The 16060-nt window shown below is 42.5% G+C and overlaps 1 protein-coding gene across 11 annotated transcripts in view; it reads left to right on the forward strand.

Moving 5' to 3' along the window:
- The window catches only part of NSD1 (nuclear receptor binding SET domain protein 1), a 129947-nt gene that overhangs the window by 81063 nt on the left and 32824 nt on the right, over positions 1 to 16060 (forward strand). For all 11 annotated transcript variants that reach the window (XM_060197221.1, XM_060197228.1, XM_060197223.1 and 8 more), the window contains 2 exons: positions 35 to 178; positions 11225 to 11348. In XM_060197221.1, coding sequence (XP_060053204.1) covers positions 35 to 178; positions 11225 to 11348 — 268 coding nt within the window. The remainder of the gene's footprint in view (positions 1 to 34; positions 179 to 11224; positions 11349 to 16060) is intronic.

Consider the following 16060-nt stretch of genomic DNA (forward strand, 5'->3'; position numbering starts at 1 on the left):
ACAGGTATTTGGGACATTATTTTTTTTCCACAAGGGAGAGCTGATGCCGCACAGAATGGCTGCGAGCCCCAAGGACTCAGTAGAGGAGGGTGGAGAGCAAGACCCGGGGCTGCCTGCTTCCAAGAAGCTGCAGGGCGAACGAGGCGGAGGAGCTGCGCTTAAGGAGAATGTTTGTCAGGTAGACAAAACTTCCCCACTTGCATTTTGACTGCATGCTCTTCTTGTAACAGATACTTTTCCAACTCTTGTTTTTATATTTTGATTTTTTAAATTGAGACCTGCTCAACCTTTGTTTATGATGGTGGGGAGAGGGGATTTTGGAGTCTCAGGCATGAAAGTCTATTTGTATGAGCCTAGTCAAAGGCTTATTTCATGTGGAATAAATATAAAGTGAAGGTTTCACGTGAGGGAAATAGAGAAGACAGCAATATCTCTGGTATATATGATTTGGATCATTTGGAGTCACAGGCATGTGCCTTACCGGTTGGATTATTTCCCTGATTGCTGTTCAGTGTAACTCTGCTAGTCAATGTGATTTTTTAAAAATGGATCTTTTGTTTTAATATTTGTTTCTTAATGCGTGCAGGGTATCAGGGCATTACTCTAGAATATTAATCTATGACATTTGATTAATTTGAAAATATATTTTTAGAAAATGTATTTTTCATTATATCTGTGATTGATGTTACCTAATGAAGGTGAATTTGCTTATTGTGTGTGAGAACTGATATCACTGTGGTCTGACTAAACCCTAACTTCATATGGCATCCCTAAGGGTTTCCCCCCCCCCCAACTTAAAAACCATAGGGACTTTCACTCTATCTGAATACTGAGTTTTCGACGTTCATTTCTGCTTCCCGGTTGAATCTGTGTGTGTGTGTGCTTTGCACACTTTAAGTGTCACTTTAACTTTGTCGTCATCAACATTTTCTAGAAACAGGACTTTTTGTTTGATTGATGAATGATAAAGATGAAAACCAGCCCTTTGTGTGGATAGTAGGTAATGGGAAAGCCTAAGGCCTTGAAGCGCCTCCTAACCCCTGCCTCTGGCCTTTATTCTCCCCAAACTTCTCTATTCACTTGTTTATTTTGTCTTTGTTGTTAAGTGGCCAAGACTGGTTTCTCAGGGTCCTTAAATATTTTAGACTGGCCTAGTCACTTCTAGTTTTCCTTGTTTTACAAAATAAGACTTTTCCCACTATTAACATTTTGCTATTACTCTGTAACAAGTCAGGATGTTACTTGCAAAGTAACAAATGGTAGAAATTAGCATAAATTCTGTATTGTTTTTAGAAAAGGTGACCCAAACCTTAATTAAAAAAAAAAAAAGGTGGTCCCGGAGGTGGGGCAATGGATAAAGCATTGTACTCTCAAGCATGAAGTCTTGAGTTTGATCCCTTGGCAGCATATGTATTCTTCCTATCCCTCTCATTCATAAATAAAAATAAAATAATTTTTTTTAAAAAGTCATTTTATTTATTTATTTATTTTTTTCCTCCAGGGTTATTGCCAGGGCTCGGTGTGAATCCACTACTCCTGTAGACCATTTCCCCTCCTTTTGTTGCCCTTGTTGCTTTTTAAAATCATTGTTGTGGTTATTATTGTTGATGTTGCTGTTGTTGGATAGGACAGAGAGAAATGGAGAGAGGAGGGGAAGACAGAGAGGGGGAGAGAAAGACAGACACCTGCAGACCTGCTTCACTGCCTGTGAAGTGACTCCCCTGCAGGTGGAGAGCCAGGGGTACACCAGTCCCTGTGCTTCGCGCCATGTGCGCTTAACCCGCTGTTCTACCGCCCGACTCCCATATTTATGTATTTTAATGAGAGAAACAGAGAGGCAGGGAGACAGGCTGGCAGACTGCTCAGTTCTGGTTTAAGGTGGTGCTGGGGATTGAAACTGGGACCTCTGAGCCTCAGCCATTGAAGTCTTTTGCATAACTATAACATTCTCTCCCTAGCACCAAACTCTCCTTCAGACTGCTCTCCCCTCCCCCCCCCCCAAGTCCAGAAACTCATAGTTTGAGATGGTTTTAGACATCTCAAGGGTTGTGTGTCCAGGGAGCTGCTGCTGTGAGCTCTAGCTTGTGGTTCTTTTTTTTTTTTTTTCCTAATTATTTATTTTTCCCTTTTGTTGCTCTTGTTGCTTTATTGTTGTAGTTATTATTATTCTTATTGTTGGATAGAACAGAAAGAAATGGAAAGGAGAGAGGAGGGGAAGACAGAGAGGGGGAGAGAAAGACACACCTGCAGACCTGCTTCACCGCCTGTGAAGCGACTCCCCTACAATTGGGGAGCCGGGGGCTCAAACTGGGATCCTTACAAGGGTCCTTGTGCTTTGTGCCATGTGTGCTTAACCCGCTGTGCTACCGCCCCACTCCCTAGCTTGTGGTTCTAATCTTGATCCCTGTCATATGCCTGACTGACATTTTGACACACACACACACACACACACACACACACACACACACACACACCCGCAGTAAATGCCCCCACTAGTGTTACTACTAGGACTGGTACATGGTACATATTAGACTCCAGTGCTTCTGACAACCCGCCAGAAATAGAGGGAAGGGGGAGGCAGAAAGGGAGAGAGACAGAGACATCTGCAGTCCTACTTCACAACAGCAGGTGGGAACCGGGGCTTGAGCCCAGGTCCTTAAGCATTGTAATGTGTGTGCTCGGCCAGGTGCATCAGGTGCATCACTACCCAGTCCCTTTAAAAAGATTTAAAAAATTTCTTTACCTTTTTTCTTTTTTTCTTAATTTAATTGGGGACTAATGGTTTACAGAGCGGTCCCCCCCCTTCCTTTACATAGAGAAACCAGAAGCTGAAGCAAAGTACCACTCTACCGCTCATCTCGAGCTCTGCCACATGATGGCTGGGGCCTTGACTCTGGTCCCAATACATGGTATATCATACTGCCACCTCCTCCACCCCCCTCCTTTTCCTTTTGAAAGCACAATTAAAAAATTTTTTTTTGTCTTTATTTATTGGATAGAGACAGCCAGAAATTAAGAGGGGAGGGAAAGATAGAGATAGGTGCAGCCCTGTTCACCATTCACAAAGCTTTCCCCCCTGGAGGTGGGGACAGGGGCCTGGGCTTGAACCTCAGTTTTTGTGCATTGTAACATGTGTGCTCAACCAGGTGTACCACCCACCACAAGCTCCCACAGGTTTTTTTTTAGTTTATAGCCACCCAGGCTGTCATGGAGCTTCATTCTTGCAGGACAAAGTCACCACTACTGGCAGCTATTTCCCCCCTCCTTGCTTTTTTTTATTTGACAGGACAGAGAAAGACTGAGAGAAGGGAGAGGGAGAGGGGGAGTGGGGGCGGGAGGGGGAGAGAGAGAGAGAGAGAGAGAGAGGTCTTAAAGCTTCACCTGTAAGTGGGAACAAAGGGATCAAACCTGGGTCCTTGTGCCTGGTAGTGTGTACTCCAACAGGAGTCTTGCCCTTAGCACTATTATTTTTTTAAATTTTCCCTTTTGTTGCCCTTGGTGTTTTTTTTTTTTTTGTTTGTTTGTTTTTTAATAATTGTTGTAGTTGTTGTTGTTGTTGGGACAGAGAGAAATGGACAGAGGAAGGTAAGACAGAGAGGGAGAGAGAAAGACACCTGCAGACCTGCTTCACCGCCTGTGAAGCGACTCCCTTGCAGGTGGGGAGCCGGGGATCCTCACACTGGTCCTTGCACTTCCGTCCTTGCACTTCTCCACTTGTGCTACTGCCTGACTCTCCACTATTTTAAAAAATATCCTTGATTTGCTGTATTTTGGGCCTGTTAGATCCAAGTCCACCTGATAAGTCTTGAGACATATCACCTTGCTTCTATTCTCACCTTTTATTCCTGAACCCCTTTTCCTGTATCTATCTGGGTGAGGATGATTATTTTTTTTAATTATTTTTTTTTAAATTTATTTCTTTATTGGGGAATTAATGTTTTACATTCAACAGTAAATACAATAGTTTGTATATGCATAACATTCCCCAGTTTCCCATTTAACAATAAAACCCCCACTATGTCATTTATCATCCTTCATGGACCTGTATTCTCCCCACCCACCCACCCCAGAGTCTTTTACTTTGGTGCAATATGCCAATTCCAGTTCAGGTTCTACTTGTGTTTTCTTTTCTGGTCTTGTCTTTCAACTTCGGCCTGAGAGTAAGACCATCCCATATTCATCCTTCTGTTTCTGGCTTATTTCACTCAACATGATTTTTTCAAGGTCCATCCAAGATCGGGTGAAAACGGTGAAGTCACCATTTTTTACAGCTGAGTAGTATTCCATTGTGTATATATACCACAGCTTGCTCAGCCACTCATCTGTTGTTGGACACCTGGGTTGCTTCCAGGTTTTGGCTATTACAAATTGTGCTGCCAAAAACATATGTGTACACAGATCTTTTTGGATGGATGTGTTAGGTTCCTTAGGATATATCCCCAGGAGAGGAATTGTAGGGTTATAGGGTAGGTCCATTTCTAGCCTTCTGAGAGTTCTCCAGACTGTTCTCCACAGAGGTTGGACCAATTGACATTCCCACCAGTAGTGCAGGAGGGTTCCTTTGACCCCACACCCTCTCCAGCATTTGCTGCTGTTACCTTTTCTGGTGTATGACATTCTCACAGGAGTGAAGTGGTATCTCGTTGTTGTCTTTATTTGCATTTCTCTGACAATCAGAGCATTGGAGCATTTTTTCATGTGTTTCTCGGCCTTTTGGATCTCTTCTGTGGTGAATATTCTGTCCAAGTCCTCCCCCCATTTTTGGATGGGGTTATTTGTTGTCTTGTTGTTGAGTCTGGCAAGCTCTTTATATATGTTGGTTATTAAACTCTTATCTGATGTATGGCATGTAAAGATCTTCTCCCATTCTGTGAGGGGTCTCTTGGTTTGGGTAGTGGTTTCTTTTGCTGTGAAGAAGCTTTTTAATTTGATGTAGTCACATAGGTTTATACTTGCCTTAGTTTTCTTTGTAATTGGGTTCGTTTCATTGAAAATGTTTTTAAAATTTATGTGGAAAAGAGTTCTGCCAGTATTTTCCTCTAAGTATCTGATAGTTTGTGATCTAACATCCAAGTCCTTGATCCACTTGGAATTTACTTTTGTATTTGGTGAAATACAGTGATTCAGTTTCATTCTTCTGCATGTTTCAACCCATTGTTTCCAACACCATTTGTTGAAGAGACTCTGCTTTCCCCATGTAATAGTCTGGGCCCCTTTGTCAAAAATTAGATGTCCATAGGTGCGGGGCCTCATTTCTGGGCTCTCAATTCTATTCCACTGGTCAGTGTGTCTATTCATGTTCCAGTACCAAGCAGTTTTGATGACAGCGGCCCTATAATATAGTTTGAGATCTGGGAGTGTGATGGCTCTGGTTCTGTTCTTTTTTCTCAAGATTGTTTTGGCAATTCTAGGTCTTTTCTGGTTCCAGATAAACATTTGTGGCATTTGTTCTATTCTCCTAAAAAATGTGCTTGGGATCTTGATGGGGATAGCATTCAATTTGTAGATGGCTCTGGGTAATATATTTATTTTGATGATGTTAATTCTTCCAACCCATGAACATGGAATATCTTTCCACTTCTTTGTGTCTTTTTAATTTCTTTGGTAGTGACTCATAATTTTCAGTATACAAGTCTTTCACTTCCTTGGTTAGGTTTACTTCTATATATTTTATTGTTTTTGTTGCTATAGTAAAAGGAATTGATTTCTGGATTTCAATTTCTTCTAACTTAGTGTTTGCATAGAGGAATGCCACTGACTTTTGAATGTTAATTTTATAGCCTGACACCTTACTGTATTGCCTGATGATTTCCAAAAGCTTCTTGCTGGATTCTTTAGGTTTTTCTATGTATACTATCATGTCATCTGCAAATAAGGAGAGTTTGACTTCTTCTCTTCCAATCTGTATGCCTTTAATTCCTTGCTCCTGCCTGATTGCTATGGCAAGAACTTCCAACACTATGTTGAATAGTAATGGTGATAGTGGGCAGCCCTGTCTGGTACCTGATCTGAGGGGAAATGCTTCCAGTTTTTCACCATTGAGTATGATGTTGGCTGTAGGCTTGCTATATATAGACTCCACTATCTTCAGGAATTTTCCATCTATTCCCATTTTTTGTAGTGTTTTGATCATAAAGGGATGTTGTATTTTGTCAAAGGCTTTCTCTGCATCTATTGATATGACCATGTGGTTTTTGGTCTTGCTTTTGTTGATGTGGTGGATCACATTGATTGATTTACGTATATTAAACCAACCTTGCATGCTTGGGATAAACCCCACTTGGTCATGATGAACAATCTTTTTGATATACTGCTGTATCCGGTTGGCTAGAATTTTGTTTAATATTTTCACATCTGTGTTCATCAGAGATATTGGTCTGTAGTTTTCTTTTTTGGTTGTGTCCCTGTCTGCTTTTGGTATCAGAGTGATGTTAACTTCATAGAAGCTGGCAGGGAGTATTCCAGTGTCTTCTATCTTCTGGAAGACTTTTAAAAGTAGAGGTATTAGTTCTTCTTTGAAGGTTTTGTAGAATTCATTTGTAAAACCATCTGGTCCAGGACTTTTATTTTTGGGAAGATTTTTGATAACTGTTTCAATTTCATTAGCTGTGATGGGCCTGTTCATGTTATCCACTTCCTCTTTACTTAGTTTTGGAAGTTGGTAGGTATCTAGGAAATCATCCATTTCTTCCAGGTTCTCTAGCTTGGTGGCATATAGTTGTTCATAGAAGCCTTGCATGATATGTTGAATTTCTGCGGTGTCTGTTGTGACATCTCCTCTTTCATTTACTATCCGATTTATTTGGGTCTTCTCCCTTTTTTCTTTTGTGAGTCTGGCTAAAGGTTTGTCGATTTTGTTTACTCTTTGGAAGAACCAACATTTACTTTCGTTGATCTTTTGTATGGTTTTCCTATTCTCAATGTTATTTATTTCTGTCCTAACTTTAGTGATTTCTTACCTTATCGTTGCTTTAGGGTTCCTTTGTTATTCTTCTTCTGGGTCTTTAAGATGTGCAATCAGGCTGTTTATTTGTGCTTTTTCTTGTTTCCTAATGTGTGCTTGTATAGCTATGAACTTCCCTCTTAGGACTGCTTTAGCTGTGTCCCAAATATTTTGATAGCTTGTGTCTTCATTTTCATTGAACTCTCGAAACATTTCGATTTCTTCCTTGATTTCCTCTTTGACCCAGAAGTTGTTAAGAAGTGTACTGTTGAGCTTCCACATTTTGGCACTGTTACTAATCTTTTTTTGATTGTGAAGTGTTAGTTTAATTCCACTGTGGTCTGAGAAGATGCTTGGGATGGTTTCAGTGCTCTTGAATTGGCTGATGCTGTCTTTGTGGCCTAACATATGGTCTATCCTTGAGAATGACCCATGTGGATTTGAGTAAAATGTGTATTCCAGTTTCTTGGGATGAATGACTCTGAAAATGTCCAATAGTTCTAGTTTATCTATCTCTTCATTTAGCTTCCTTATGTCTTTATTGATTTTCTGCCTGGATGATCTGTCAAGTTGAGAGAGTGGGATGTTGAAGTCCCCTACTATGATTGTGTTACTGTTTATATATTGCTGTAGCTCTTTCAGTAGAAGTTTGAGAGCCTTAGCCACTGCGCCACCTCCCGGACCACATTTCTACCACTTCTAAACCTTTGTTCACTTGAGTTTAGTGACACTAGCTTTTGCTGTGATACGTGTTTTTTCCTGTCACTGGAGATTCTGTACTTCTTTCATTCAGATCACGTTGCTGACCCAGTTAGAGACCATTCTGAGAAACCATATCTGATCACTCAACCACAGGTTCAAGGCTTGTTGTGTTTGATATCCTCCTCATATTGTTTTCTTGTGTCTTCAGTCCTTAGAATGTGATGATCATGAGAGCCAGGTCCTTGTGACGCGTGACATAGAGTTAATAATCAAATCTTGTCTGTGTGGGCCAGAGGACTAGCTCACCCAGTCAGGCACACTCGTGGCCTAGATTTGAGTCCGGAAACTCTAGGAGAGAACTAAGGCTCTGGAGGAAACCTGTGTGCTATGTAGCCTTTCTCTCTGGGCCTAATGAAAAAAAATTGACTTGAAAATACTGAAATTGTAAATGTACCAGGCTTGGCTCGTGTATGTGGATAACTAATTTAAAAACTGATTTATTCCGCGACCTCACCTTTCCAGAGCCCTACCCTGCTAGGGAAAGGTAGAAACAGGCTGGGGGTGTGGATTCACCTGCCAATGACCATGTTCAGCAGAGAAGCAATTACAGAAGCCAGAACTCCCACCTTTTGCACTTCATAAAGAGTTTTTGGGGGCATACTCCCAGAGAAGAAGAGGAATGTGAGGGGGAAGATGACCAGAGGGATCTGAACTCCAATTCCAGTTCAAAAGTAGTAACAGGTGTAAGTGTGACTTTGAAAGGAAGAGAAGGCAGGACCATAGAAAAAGTGGGCAAGTATGTGTTAAGTCTAGACAGATAGTTACAAAAAATAATAGTCAACCCATATCTGTGACTTTGGGAAACCACTGCAATTTGCAATGCAGCTAATGGGGACACACAACTCTGGCGATGGGCACAGCGTGGAATTATGTCCCTGTTGTCTCATAATTTTTGTAATTGATATTGAATCACTAAAAGAAAAGGAAGAAAACTTGCTTTATTAACATGAAAGAGAACCACCGCATCCATCAGCTGTGACGTCAGGAATCTATTCAGGACCTCACACTTTTAGTTCCAAGGCTGTAGCCTTTGTGCCTTCTCTGTGTGCTATATTTATATTTATTGAATGTATTTTTGCCACCAGGGTTATCTTTGTGTCCTGTGCTTGTCCAAGAATGTCAACATTGCTAGTACACCACCACCACCCCCACCCCCCCCACCCCCCACCCCCGCTTCCCAAGATAGAGACAAAGTCTTGGGGTGGGGAAAAGCTAGACACCTGGCTACTCCACTGGTCAAACTTTCCTCTTTCAGGTTGGAATAAGGCCTTGCACCACAGCCCTGCTCCCTTTTAGAGATTTTTTTTTTTCATTCAAAGATTTTTTTTTGGCCACTGATCAGTGGTGTACGGGTTAAGCACACGTAGTTCTAAGTGCAAGGATCCCTGGTTCGAGCCCACGGCTCCCTACCTGCAGGGGGTTCTCTTCACAAGTGGTGAAGCTGATCTGCAAGTGTCTCTCTCCCTCTTTTTTTTTTTAAATTAATGAATTAATTAATTTATTTCCCCTTTTGTTGCTATTGTTTTAGTTGTTGATATTGATGTCATTGTTATTGCATAAGAAAGAGAAAAATGGAGAGAGGAGGGGAAGACAGAGAGGGGGAGAGAAAGATAGACACCTGCACACCTGCTTCACCGCCTGTGAAGAGACACCCTGCAGGTGGGGAGCCAGGGGCTCGAACCCGGGATCCTTATGTGGGTCCTTGAGCTTCGTGCCACGGGTGCTTAACCCACTGTGCTTCCGCCCGACTCCCTTCTCTCCCTCTTTATGTTCCCCTCCCCTCTCAATTTCTCTCTGTCTTATCTAGTAAGAATTTTAAAAAAAGAAAAAGAAAGAAAGAAAAAAGGCCACTAGGAGCAGTGAATTTGTGCTCAGTGCAGGCGCTGTCTAGTGATAGCCCTAGAGGCAAAAAAAAAAATGCGGTAGGATAAAATTTTTTTCTTGCCATGCAGGTTTTATTTTTTTATTTAAAATATTTATTCCCTTTTGTTGTCCTTGTTGTTTTATTGTTGTAGTTATTATTGTTGTTGTTATTGATTTCATTGTTCTTGGATAGGACATAGAGAAATGGAGAGAGATGGGGAATACAAGGGGAGAGAAAGACACACCTGCAGACCTGCTTCCCCGCCTGTGAAGCAATTCCCCTGCAGGTGGGGAGCCGGGGGCTCAAACCGGGATCCTTACGCTGGTCCTTGCGCTTTTCACCACCTGCGCTTAACCTGCTGTGCTACCACCCGACTCCCAGATTTTATTTTTTAATTACCTCTATTTCTTAAATCAAGACAGCCAGAAATCGAGAGGGAAGGAGATGATGGGGGGGCGAGGCAGGAGACAAGAGAGACATCTGCAGTACGGCTTCACCACTTGTGAAGTTTTCCCTCTGCATTGCCTTATCCATGGTGTCACCTCCGAGGCCACTGTAGTTATATGCACTGCATGGGTGATGGTAGATTTTCTTGTTTCTTATAAGTTCCTTCTACCCCCATTAAGAGTACTGTTCAGCTCAGGTAAGGTGGTGTCAGTGGTTGAACCTGGGATCTGAGAGCATCAAACATAAAAGTCTTTTGCATAACCACATAAGTGCTACTTCCCTGAACCCACATATTAATAAGACAGTGGAGGAGAACCAGGGCATCTCTCTGGCACATATTTTGATTCAAAGAACTGAACTTAGACCTCATGCTTGAGAGTCCTCTGCTATATCCACTGCACAACCTTCTTCTGAGTACAAACTTGGGTTTTCATCTTTGTGTTCCTGAGGGCCTTTGCTTCAGACTTTTAAAAATATTTTCTAGGGCGGAGGGTAGATAGCATAATAGTTATGTAAATGACCTCTCATGCCTGAGGCTCCAAAGTCCCAAATTCAATCCCCCACACAACCATAAACCAGAGCTGAACAGTGCTCTGGTAACAAAATTAAAAAAAAAAAAAATTCTGTGGGGTCTGGCCAGTAGCACAGTGGGTTAAGTGGGACTGGCATAAGGATCCTGGTTTGAGCCTCTGGCTCTTCCCCTCTCTGTGTCCCCTCCTCTCTGTCCTATCCAACATTATCAATAGCATCAACAACAACAACAACGACCACAAGGGAAAAAATGGCCTCGAGGAGCAGTGGATTTGTAGTGCGCACGCCCCAGCAATAACCCTGGAAGCCAAAAAAAAAAAAAGGTTGTCTGCAGGCAGGCCGTAGTGCACCTGGTTGAGAGCATGCCTTATTATGTGTGACTGGGTTGAGCCCCTCCCTGCTCCGCACCTGCAGCACCAGGAAGGGGAATGTTTCACAAGTGGTGGAACAGGTTTGCAGGTGTCTCTTCCTATCGTTCCTTCCCCTCTTAACTTCTCTCTGTCCTATCAAAAATTAAAAAAAAAAAAATCGGGGGTTGTATTGTTAAATGGGAAACTGGGGAGTGTTATGCATGTACAAACTATTGTATTTACTGTTGAATGTAAAACATTAATTCCCCAATAAAGAAATAAATTTAAAAAAATTCTGTAGACATGCTTCTTTTCTTTTTCTTACAGAATTGTGAGAAGCTGGGTGAGCTGTTGTTATGTGAGGCTCAGTGCTGCGGGGCCTTCCACCTGGAGTGCCTTGGATTAACTGAGATGCCCAGAGGGAAATTTATCTGCAATGAATGTCGCACAGGTACAGTTTCTTTAAGACTCTTCTAAATATTTGAGTCATAAATTGGTTAAGAAAAGTATTTCTTGGAGACCCTGTTCTGTGTAATGTTGTATACATAGGGATAGATACTCTGTTTTCTCTACCCAGACTATGCCTGATGAAAAAGAGATGAATGTATAACGACTTTACATTGCTAAAAGTGTTGGAGTGGCAATAGGGTCCACTTCCCCCCCCTCTTTCTTTCTGTCCCTTCAAAACAGAGAACGAGGCGCCCGCTGAAGCGTTCTACAGAGCAGTGGGATTGGGGCTCAGATCGGCCACGTACAAAGCAAAGCAGTGCACTGTGCAAGAGAGCTATTTCGGCAATCCAAGAGATGCGCTGTGGCCCAAGTGTTGTATGAGTAACGATGAGCCAGAGACACGGGCTGTTGTTGGTTTTAACTCTTTTTTTTTTTTTTTAAAGATTTTAAAAAATATTCCCTTTTGTTGCCCTTGTTTTTTATTGTTGTTGTTGTTGATGTCATCATCGTTGGATTGGACAGAGAGAAATGGAGAGAGGAGGGGAAGACAGAGAGGGGGAGAGAAAGAGAGACGCCTGCAGACCTGCTTCACCACCTGTGAAGTGACTCCCCTGCAGGTGGGGAGCCGGGGGCTCCAACCAGGATCCTTACTCTGGTCTTTGTGCTTTGCGCCACGTGTACTTAACCCTCTGCGCTACCGCCCGACTCAGACACAGGGGTTTTAAGAGTGAAATAGAAATTGTTTTGGAGGAGGGAAATGACACGTGAGTACGAGATATCTGGGAAATAAGCAGACTAGGTCAGTATGTCTAAAGATGATTTAGGGAAGAAGCATTAGTAATGAAGTGATGAGGATGTTTTCTTGTTTGCAGTAGTGGTTGTGTAGTATACTACACACTGGGACATGAGTACTTTGCTTCACATTTTCCTTATGCCGATACTATTTACATAAAAAAAGGTAAAATATTTTTGAAAACGTGGATTGAGTTAGAAACTAGGAATGGCCTGGTGAGCCTCGTTTATAAAGCACCTCACAAACATGTTAAGGAGATTGTTCTTTTTTTTTTTTTTTTTTTTTGTGTGTGTGTGTGTGTGTGTGTGTGTCTCCTGTAGCCTTCAAATAGTACATAAAACCTGTTTAGGGAGTCGGATGGTAGCGCAGCAGATTAAGCGCACGTGGCCCGAAGCACAAGGACCAGCATAAGGATCCCCGTTTGAGACCCTGGTTCCCCATCTGCAGGGGTGTCGCTGCACAGGTGGTGAAGCAGGTCTGCAGGTGTCTATCTGGCTACTGTAATTGCTTCCCTGCTGAACATGGATGTTGACTGGTCGGTCCATACTCCCAGTCTTCCTTTCTCTTTCCCTAGTAGGGTGGGTCTCTGGGGAAGCGGAGCTCCAGGGCACATTGATGGGGTCTTCAGTCCAGGGAAGCCTGGCCGGCATCCTGATGGCATCTGGAACCTGGTGGCTGAAAAGAGAGTTAACATACAAAGCCAAACAAATTGTTGAGCAATCATGGACCCAAAGGTTGGAGTAGTGGAGAGGAAGTGTTAGGGGGGTACTCACTGCAAACTCTAGTGTACTTCTGCTTTCAGGTATATATTTTGCACTAGTTTATGGATAAGTGTGAACATATGCTCTCTCTCACAGAACCTGGTGTATATCTAGGTTTTGGGACTTTGTTAGAAAGTGAACCACCTGGGATGGAATTAAAGAATACTATGAAAGGAAAGGTCTCACCCGAGTAATGAAGCTGAAGGATTGTCATTCCACACCTGAAGTCTCTGGACACAGTCTGAGCTGAAGCATGTTGAGGTGGCAATCGTTGCGTTGATGAGGTTGCGATCGGCAGATGCGATATTATTTGATATGGATTGGGAGAGGCATGCGGGAAAGAGGGCCCTATCCTAAGGTTCCAGGACTGGGGGAAATATAGGCTCTCTAGTGGAGATGTGAGGTTCTTGCTGTCTTAGGGTTCAAAAAGACAATGGATAGTTAATGTTATCATAACATTACTTGGTAATTGGGTTAACTTTGAAAAGTCCTTGTGTTAGAGTTTTATGTATAGTACCCAGTATTTTGTATGTAGTCTTCCCTTCCTCTCTCCATTTCTCTCTGTCTTATCTAACAACGACGACATCAACAACAAAAACAACAATAACTACAACAACAATAAAAAACAAGGGCAACAAAAGGGAAAATAAATAAGTAAATATAAAAAAATTTTAAAAAACCACTTAAAGGATAGAGTAATTAAAATTATTTGTTTGGATGATGCTAAGCAAACAGGGAGTGTATGCACAATGAGAATATCTGTGACAGTGACTGGGAACACCCACTTAAAGGGCTACTGGAGAGAGGAGCGTTAGAGAATGTGAAGCCACAGAAGTGCAGAACATCTGTTCATATGCTTGTTGTCAACATTCAGGTGTGTGTAGGGTCAGCAAGATAGGTCACTTGAATAGTGTACTGCTTTGTCATGTGCATGGGGCTGGTTTAATCCTGGACTCTTCTGCAACGAGGAAACTTGGAAGTCCTGAGTTTGATCTATGGCATCACATGTGCTAGAGTGATAATCCACTTCTCTCTCTCTCTCTCCTCCTCCTCTTCTCTCTCATAAATAAATACTAAATATCTTTCTTTCTTTGGCACAGAACTCCTAAAACCTTAAAGTTATACAAGGGGGGTTGATAGAAGTTCCGGCCCTTTCTTTCTCTTTTATTAAGCTAGTCAGGTGACTCAGTCCCTTTCAGTAGATGGGGCAAATAACCCTTGGGGTCTGTCCCTCCACCTCCCAGGTTGGGAGAGGAGTTTGAAGATGATTGAATCCTTAGCTGTCAGAGGGCAGAATCTTGCCTATGATATGAAGCCTCCATTCGAACTCAGAAGCACTGAGCTGAGTTTCCAGATTATTGAACACATGGATTTGTTCACTTATTGAAAGGGCATGAGGGACCTGGCTCTGTCACCCCAGGGTAAGTGCTCAGAACTCAGCTCCACACCCCTGCTCTCCAGTTGCATGGGGAAGCTGCACAGGTGCTGAAGCAGTAATGGAGGTGTCTCTTTCTCCATATCTTCCCCTCCCATTCTCTCTCAATTTCTTTCTGTCCTTGTCTGTTGGTATGCTTCTAAAACTCCTTCTGTTTCATTGGTTTAATATCCCATCCCCATCCCCCCCCCTTAACACTGTATTCTATTTACATAAGCCACTGTTAACGAAGCACCGCCCTGCCTCTAGGGCATTAGTTTAATCCCGCTGGTTCATACTCTCTTTTTGATCCGTCCCCTCTCCTTGTCACACCCTTCTTTCCACCAATTTCTTTTCGCTCCACCCTCTCTACGTCACATCCTGTTTCCACCCTACTTGGTGAGTATATATATATATATATATATATATATGGATAGGATTGTGATTAGGGATAGTTTAGCTTAGATTGCGCTGCGTTCCACATGAATAAAGACTGAACTGCGTACCACTCAGCCATGAGTCTCTGGTCGTCTGTCTCCCGCCCACGAAGCTAGCCTGGCATAAAGTCCGCAGTTCATGTCCCTGTTCAGGCGCCGTTATGCAGGACTGGCTTCGCTGGCGGGAGACAGACGACCAGGGACTCATGGCTGAGCTGGGCAGCAGTATCTCTTTATTCATGTGGAACACAGCGCAGTCTAAGCCATCTAAACTATCTATAATCACAATCCTGTCCTTATATATACACTTGCCAAGTAGGGTGGAAACAGGATGTGACGTAGAGAGGGTGGAGCGAAAAGAAATTGGTGGAAATCAGGGTGTACTAGGAGAGGGGGCAGAGCAAAAAGACATCATGAACCAGTGGGGATTAAACCAATGCCCTGCAGGCAGGGAGGTGCTTAGTTAACAGCGGTTATGTAAATAAAATAACAGTGTTAAGCAGGGGGGATTAAACCAATGAAGCAGAAGGGGTCTTAGATGCAGAATTAGAAGCATACCAACACTTGTCCAAGAAAGGAAGGAAGGAAGGGAGGGAGGGAGGGAGGAAGAATGAAAGAAAGAAAGAAAGAAAGAAAGAAAGAAAGAAAGAAAGAAAGAAAGAAAGAAAGATGGCTGCTAGGAATGGCATGTTCATCATGTAGATACCAAGCTACAACAATAACCGTGGGAGAGAGAGAGAGAGATCTGGTGAAATAACTCACTTAAGTATTGTGCTTCTTGGCTGTGTATGAGACCCAGGCTTGAGCGCAGCCCCTACCATTTTGAAGGAAGCTTCAAGCTTTGGCGCTGTGCTCTGTCGTTTCCCTCCCCTCCACCCCTAATGTCTAACAAAAGAGGATGACAGCACTTGCACATGGACCTGGTACCTTTTCCTCATAGCCTTGTTGTGTATACTTCCTCATCTTGCTAGTCCTTAATTTGTTAATTAACTGGTTAGGCTATTATCTGAATAAATTAATTTTTTCGACAACCTGGAAATTGAACGAACCCTGTCCTTTTCAGAAGATATATAAGACCGAGTCCTTATTTGTGGAGTTCAGAGTTTAGAATACCCACCTTATTTGGGTGTTGATCAAAGTACTGGAAAAATAGTACCCCCGATGTCCAATTGTGTACTCAAAATAACTTTTTTAAAAAAAAGTATTTATTTATGAGACAGGAAGAGAAAGAAAAACCAGACATCACTCTGGCACATGTGCTGCTGGGGATTGAACTTGTGACCTCATGCTTGAGAATCCAAAGCTTTA

The sequence above is a fragment of the Erinaceus europaeus genome, chromosome 9 (assembly GCF_950295315.1).
Source record: "Erinaceus europaeus chromosome 9, mEriEur2.1, whole genome shotgun sequence".
NCBI lineage: Eukaryota > Metazoa > Chordata > Mammalia > Eulipotyphla > Erinaceidae > Erinaceus > Erinaceus europaeus.